The sequence below is a fragment of the Triticum aestivum genome, chromosome 3B, assembly GCF_018294505.1.
Source record: "Triticum aestivum cultivar Chinese Spring chromosome 3B, IWGSC CS RefSeq v2.1, whole genome shotgun sequence".
NCBI lineage: Eukaryota > Viridiplantae > Streptophyta > Magnoliopsida > Poales > Poaceae > Triticum > Triticum aestivum.
This window is the reverse complement of record NC_057801.1, coordinates 737,179,959-737,187,391: the sequence shown is the minus strand read 5'-3', so window position 1 is coordinate 737,187,391 and position 7,433 is coordinate 737,179,959. Positions and strand designations below refer to the sequence as shown.

The 7,433-nt window shown below is 46.1% G+C and overlaps 1 protein-coding gene across 1 annotated transcript; it reads left to right on the top strand.

Moving 5' to 3' along the window:
* The first annotated feature begins 2,389 nt into the window (after positions 1 to 2,389).
* LOC123072079 (ubiquitin-conjugating enzyme E2 27) lies at positions 2,390 to 6,750 on the top strand. Its single transcript, XM_044495634.1, has 5 exons — positions 2,390 to 2,707; positions 3,242 to 3,290; positions 3,719 to 3,878; positions 6,293 to 6,382; positions 6,467 to 6,750. Exons 1-5 carry the CDS (start codon positions 2,524 to 2,526, stop codon positions 6,572 to 6,574), a joined length of 591 nt encoding a protein of 196 aa, XP_044351569.1. The 5' UTR covers positions 2,390 to 2,523; the 3' UTR covers positions 6,575 to 6,750.
* The last annotated feature ends 683 nt before the right edge of the window (positions 6,751 to 7,433 follow it).

Genomic DNA, 7,433 nt, shown 5'->3' with positions numbered 1-7,433 from the left:
ATGTTTTTGTGGATTTTGAAAAATAAGTTCACATATTCGAAAAAGGTCATTGATTTTGAAAAGGAAGTTCACTAATTTGAAAAAAACTTTGCCGATATTGAAAAAAATCATCGTTTTATGAAAAAAATCATGGATTTCCGAATAAAAAAATCACAGATTTGAAAATAGTTCACGAATGTTCGGAGATTCAAATATATTCATGCATTTGAAAAACTTCGCAAATTTGAAAAAAGTTCACGTGGGTTCAAAATTTGTAAGAACATTTTCGTATTTGAAAAATGTTTATGTATTCAAAAAAGGAATAAAATAAAAATAATAAAATATTTTCAAATTCCATAGTAGTTCATAATTTTATAAAGAAAAGGGAAAAATTAAAACAAAAATAGAAAAAAAAAGAAATAGGAAAAAATGTGAGAAAAAACATATAGAAAACAAGCTCCCAAAACTAGCCTGTGAAGCTTCATGAAACTGGAACGAAGTTGTTGTTCGAAAAACTGTAACGTCCCGGACCAATTGGATCGAACGCGAAGGGGTGAGTGTGCGCCAATTAGCGAAAACGCTAGCGCTAAAGACGCCAAATGGGGTTTGTCCGCGAGATGGCCCAGATTGGGGGAGGGGCTGCATTCCTATCACCGGCAGAGCTAACGTGAGGGCAAAACCAGTTAGTGGCCCGCCCAGCCCATAAGAAAAAAAAATATAATGTGCAGTCCAACACTCCATCAATGGCATACAACACTAGCTCGCTCGTTTCTCACTGGTTGTTTCTTCGCTTCCTGTGCACTGGTCTGTCAGGTAGGCTAGTGGCTAGCTAGCTCCGAACCAGCTGCAGGATTGTATTATCAGCTGAACATCAGTAACTATTACACTAGCAACCAGCATTGCACATACACATGTAACCAACTAATGTATGTTGAATACGTATGATTCGAAATTTAAATTTCTTTTGTATTCTCCTCTAGGCTGGCTCGCCCAGCTTTTTCCTCCTAGCTCCACCACTGATTCCTATCGAACGTTTTCATTTGCACAGGAGGATTCCTCATAACGAACCACTCGTTCGCTTCGGGAAAAATATCTGGTGCTCCCATGCGAGCTCGCGCGTTGGATCTCAGTTCCAAGGGCTCTTGTGAGATGATGAACAATTTTGCAAAAGTTTCCCCGAGAAGTCAAAAAATGCGCACAAATACAATAGCTACAACAGCTCCTTAGATGCTGAGATCTAACGGCCCGAAAGCCCGTATCACGGGAGCATCGTTGGCCGGTATCAGACAATACTCTCCTCGTCCGCTCCTGCCCTTCTTAGAGAATTGAAGTCCTTTCATTGCGGTTGTACTTTCTTCCATAAAAGTGATTCGCGGCAAGTGATATCGGAAATTATTACTCCCTCCGTCCCAAAATTCTTATCTTAGATTTGTCTAAATAGGGATGTATCAAGTCATGTTTTAGTATTAGATACATCTGTATTTAGGTAAATGTAAGACAAGAATTTTGGGACGGAGGGAGTAGTATTTTCCTAAAATATAAAAATATGTGTTTCTATCTACATCTATTTATAAACTTAGAATGATGTTGCGAACCAACTTATGATTGGATAATTAGTAGGACAATGGTATCCCAGCCCATCAGGGTTCAAGTTACAATTTTTTTTTTGCGAGACTTGACGCTGATGCTCACATTTTTCATGGACTTATTTTAGCCCTTCGACCATGTGTGTTCAGTGAGAAAAGACATCTCTAACGACTTTGTCAATCTTAAGATAATGTGCCAGCTTAATCTCTCGAAAGTACGAGCGTCTTCCTCTATGCTGTGTTCAAAGAAATAAGTTAGGAATATGATATTTTTTTTTCATAATGCCACATACTACATCGCAATCATGTGAAGCCCCTAATTTCTTATGCTCTATCCGTCTCTATCGAAAGAAGGACATAAATTTCTCAATTGGCCAACGTCAACGAAGGAAAGAAAACCATCCAAAAGCAGATTCCATACCACGACGTCACTTTGCAGGATTCCTTTCTTGTGTCGCTGAAAATTACACGACGACCAAGTTTGATTACAAAAAAACAAGAATTAATCCTCGTAAAATGGAAATCACCCAAGAACTCGACGAGACTTTGGGTTCTTTTTTTGCAAAATTAGTCCAAAAAATCCAGTGAAAATTTTGAACTAATTCAGTTTCGGTTGAAGGCAACGAGGATGTTGGCGTGGCAACCGAGGCCTCAATGTCCGGAGGAAAGGAAGGAGCAATACTTTCCCAGAACACAAAGCCAAAGCCAATCGGATTCTGCTTAGACGATCCAGTCAGACGGATTAATTAGCAGATGATGATGATTATCGAGTGATTAGTTAATCAGCATAATTATTTCCCCTTCAAAAGAAAAAAAAAACAGCACTACATACAGCTCCGCCGCCCTTCTCCCCCCCTTCTCGTCTCGCATCCCACCTATTCCCACCGCCACCGCCCCACCACCGGTCGCCTCCAGGGACACCGAGCGAGAGGGGAGGGACGGCGTTTGCCGGAGGAAGATGGTGGACGTGTCGCGCGTGCAGAAGGAGCTGACGGAGTGCAACCGGGACTCGGACATCTCCGGCGTCTCCATCGCGCTCCACGACGGGGGCTCCAGCATCACCCACCTCACCGGCACCATCGCCGGGCCCCGCGACAGCCCCTACGAGGGCGGCACCTTCCGCATCGACATCCGCCTGCCAGGTCTCGCCATCTCCCCCCCTCTCTCCTCCCCGCGTACGCCTGGCCTGGTGGGGTGGATCCCGCCTCCGGCCCGCGATTCCGCTCCGGGATTCTGCTAGATTGGGATGTCGCGCGGCGCGATTCGCGCGGATCGGGCTAGGGTTTTTGCGCGCGCTCGATCGATCTTCCAGATTAGGATTTGTTTTGGCAGGCGTCCGTGACCGCGGTAGCTATTCCGGATTGTTTGCGCCGACAGATTTGCATCTTGAGGTTGGAATTCTGCAGATTCAGGTTGTGTTTTTGTAATGTGAAGAGATTGTAGCGTTGAGCAGCAGCATGTAAACATCCCGGATCGTAGGGCACGGATTGCTAGCCGAACACCATGCTGTTGGACCAAAAAGAATCATCTGTGTCCATTCTCTCATAAAAAACTGGACTTTGTTGCTTGTTACAGAGCTGTACATCACTTATAAGCTAATAACCGGCAGCCAAAGCAGGAGCTGTGGAAAATGCTACTATTGTCTGACTGTCTGCTCTGTGGTCTTTGATTGGCAGGTGGCTATCCCTTTGAGCCTCCTAAGATGCAGTTCATCACCAAAGTATGGTATGCAGGCTTTCCTTCTCCCTTTGGCTTGTTGTTTGTATTCCCTTCTTTCTGTATGCCTTGCTGAAGGATGATGAATGTTCCTTTTCTGTAGGAATGCATTACTTTGAGCCAACAATTGCAAATATTTTATATGGTTTCCAAGTTCTTATATTTGTTGTTGTTGTTTAAGCAAATATGGTCATTACCAGTAGGACATTGTTAATCAGTTGAATGCAACAAATAGAAAATCTGCTGTTTCAATGTTGGCATAGTCTTAAGGTATTGTGATGAATTTACTCTTCAAATGGGGGCGAGCCATCCAATCTTCAAATATATGTGATATCTATCCAATGTTCTTATATTTGCAATGTGTTAACTGCTGCTTCCTGACTGACAAGAACAAGTCACTATCTACAACTCTGATTTGTGCTCAACCTATGTTGAAGGCACCCGAATATTAGCAGCCAGAATGGAGCAATTTGCTTGGACATACTGAAAGATCAGTGGAGCCCAGCCCTTACCTTGAAGACGGCATTGCTATCCCTTCAAGCTCTTCTTTCTGCTCCTGCCCCTGATGATCCTCAGGACGCTGTTGTTGCACAGCAGGTCTGAACTCAGTCTTTACTATTTAGTTCCATGTTTTTTAACACACAACTTATGCCTGGGGGCTACTGTGCATTGGAGAGAAAAATAAAACTGAAATTTCTTATTCCTCGGGCAATCTTCTAACCATTAAGTCATTGAATCAGGCATTTCTTTCTCCTGAAGTTCAGTTCTGTTCTTGTTATTGTTCGTATGTTTTGCCTGGACTACTGAGCATTTAACACCCCTATTCCTGTGGCAATATTGGTTGTCCGTACATGTCAATCAATACAGAGCTGTGGTCACCATTGCGGTTAGTTTTTAAGGTTTATGGGCATTTAATACCGGCTATGCTGCATGCTCTATGTATAGTTGGTGCTAGATGACACGATAGGGTGCATGGTAGTTCTGGTTAGATAGCAATCTTTTCAGCACTCAGCGCTTTCTACTCTGTGTCATGTCATTGATAATATACATAAAGTTTAGTATATGTCTTCCAATTAGCTCTTCAATTAAGGTGCAATATTTTACCAGATTGTTTACTAACCTAACCAGGCCAGAAATGGAGGATATCCAGTGCTAATAAAAGAATTCCACATGGTGTCCTCGTAGCGAGTAAAAGTTAGGGGTAGTTGGGCATATAAGTAACAAACTCAGCTGGGTGCTTTGTTTTTTAGTGTACCATGTTTGCTGGATGAGAGAAGTCAACATTACAACCCTGAACTTGCCACTTGGTTTAAGAATCAACTCTAAATTGCAAAACCGGTCGAAACACACCCTGAACTAACGACCAGGTTCAGGAATCAAGATGGTGTTCTCTTAGCGAGTAAAAGTTAGGGGTAGTTGGGCATATAAGCAATAATCTCAGCTAGGTGCTTTTATTTTAAGTGTACCATGTTTGTTGGATGAGAGAAGTCCGCATTACAACCCTGAACATGCCACTCGGTTTAAGAATCAACCCTAAGTTACAAAACCGGTCGAAACACACCCTGAACTAACAACCAGGTTCTGGAATCAACCCTGCACTCGGTTTTGACCACACCTGAAGCGGTTTTGACCGCGTTGGCCAGTGACTTGGCAGTGCCATGTCAGCGTGGGGCAGAAGCTGGCTCGTCTCTCTCTCTCTCTCTAGTTTCCCTGTCCTGAGCCCAAGCCCTCCCCCACAGCAACCGCTGCTAGGGCCGCCCTTGACTCAGTCCAACACCGACGACTCATCTCCACCGTGTCTATAAGCTTCAACAGTCGCCAGAGCCACCACCTCCCCAGCTTGCAGCCGACGCAGGGTAGCCACCATTGTCCGCGCGAGCCGCTGGTGTGGATCCAGTCAGGTCACCACGCTCCCCGAGAAGCTCCGTTGCTGCTACTGCTTAAAGCATGCCACAGACACCCAGTCAGCCGCCCATCCCATCAATTCAAACGTTGAGTGCCGTGCCGAAACAAAGAAGAGGCACGCGCCAGTGCAGTAGCGCTGCAGCTGCACAGCGTGGCGGCCGGGAAGCAGCAACGCAGCGCGGGCGCGGGATCAACAGCAGCAGCAACCTGTTGCGCCGTCCACATGCGGGAGAGTAGCAGCAGCAGGCAGTGGTGTCAGGCCAGATGCAGGAGACCAGCCCTCGCTTCCTCCACGCCGCCTTGGTCGTCAGGGGCGGCGGCGTGCGCGTGGACAGGAGAGGATGTGATGGGGAGGGGTTCAGGCTCGGGGCGCAGCGGAGGTGCAGCGCCGCCGTTCGTCGGTCGCTGGCGGCGGACGGGTTGGCAGCGGCTGTGGCTCTGTGGGGATAAGCTTGGGCATGAGAGAGAAAGAGAGGGAGAGGGAGAGGGAGGGGGAGGGAGCAAGATCACCTTGCTGATGTGGCACTGCCCAGTCACTGGTCAACGCGGTCAAAGCCGCTTCACCTGGTAAAAAACGAGTGCAGGCTTGATATCTGAACCTGGTAGTTATTTCAGGGTGTGTTTCGATCAGCTTTGCAGTTTAGGGTTGATTCTTAAACCAAGTGGTAAGTTCAGGGTTGTAATTGGACTTCTCTCTTTGCTGGATAATTACTTGGTTAGTCAGTGTAGGCAGGTCCATAGTCTAGAAGTGACCATATTACTTGGTTAGTCCGTCTAGGCAGGTCCACAATTGGCTATGCTCCACGGCTGGCCTGAGACCTGAGTGTGTCAATTATGTTGTTTGGCACTGTCATTCAACTGATACAGGGCACACGCATAGTATGGTCTGAAGTTTCACTATGATGGTCATTCATGAACACAACAGACATGGAAATATCTGTGTGAAACTTCAGGCCATACTATCTGCGTGAAACTTCAGACCAGTCATTCATTCAACTGATACAGGGTACACGCTTATGGATTTCAATACAGTGGTGTTGAATGTCAGGTTATCAGACTCGCTATTGCATTCCACTAAGTATGTTTCTGTTCATTTGTGTTTGCAGTATCTGCGTGACAAGGCCACATTTGTTAGTACTGCTCGCTATTGGACCGAGGCATTTGCGAAGGGCGACTCCACTGGCATGGAAGAAAAGGTGTAGTTATCAAACTGTACATCATGTATAGGATAGCCGTCTATTTGGATGAACTTTACTAATATCTTGTTTGTGCGAGTGCAGGTGCAGAAGCTGGTCGAGATGGGCTTCCCCGAGGATAAGGTGAGAAGCGCCCTGAAGAGTGTGAATGGCGACGAGAACCTGGCTCTCGAGAAGCTCTGCTCCGGCTGAAGGCCCTATGTGGCCTATAAGAAGTGTAAATTGCTTGCCCATTCATTATGGAACAGCGATCCTAGCTAATGCTCCTGTTATGCCATTCCGGTTTGGCCTATAGGAGCGATATATATATATATATATTATAGTGGACTGAACTGAAGAGTGCCTATCATAACTAGACAGTTTGTCTAGCTTGCCTTCGCATTCTCATGGTTCCTCCCCTGTCAACCATGACCCTGAACTAGTAGCAGGGTCGTGTCGGGTGTCGCCCCGCTTATGCCTGATGCAAAGCGTCTGTTTTGCACTAACCTGATGAATCCAGATGCGACGGGCCATATATCAGGTAGAGCTGCGATCCTGTCTGTTCCTGTGTCCTGGAAAGCCTGCCTGTCCGGTGATTGCGCTATGAGTTTCTTGGTTCGGCGTGCAGGCTCGACGCGTCTTTGCCATGAAGCCTGTTTCCTGTCTGCTGCCGGAGTACTGACTTGGTTGTTTCTGTGTACCGCAAACCTTGTGTGTCCAGTGAGATTGTGCTTTCGAGCCTGTTTTACATGCAAGCTTGTTTCCTGTTCTTGCTGCTCTGCTGACTGAAAACCGCTCAAATGACGGAATGGTCGTGCCGCGGCTGCGCGCCGGAGCATCAGGGTTGCAAATGGCTGGGCTCAGAGCACCGCATCCTACACTGACGAGTGCAGCCCAGAAAACAAAGATCAGAGCAGATTCATCTGAAGGAAAGGCACCGGGGGGATTCAGCTCGATTATTAAGACACTGGAATGATACTAAAGGGGTGTTTGGTTTAGAAGTCCTAGGACTTTTTCTAGTCCTAGGGACTAATTAAAAAAGACTCTCTAGTAGAGTCTTTTTCTAGTCCCT

Excerpts from the sequence above, each read along its gene's own strand:
- LOC123072079 (XM_044495634.1), top strand. The coding sequence starts at position 2,524 with ATGGTGGACGTGTCGCGCGTGCAGAAGGAGCTGACGGAGTGCAACCGG. Across the intron at positions 2,708-3,241 it reads CATCGACATCCGCCTGCCAG|GTGGCTATCCCTTTGAGCCT; the intron begins GTCTCGCCATCT and ends TTTGATTGGCAG. Across the intron at positions 3,291-3,718 it reads CAGTTCATCACCAAAGTATG|GCACCCGAATATTAGCAGCC; the intron begins GTATGCAGGCTT and ends CCTATGTTGAAG.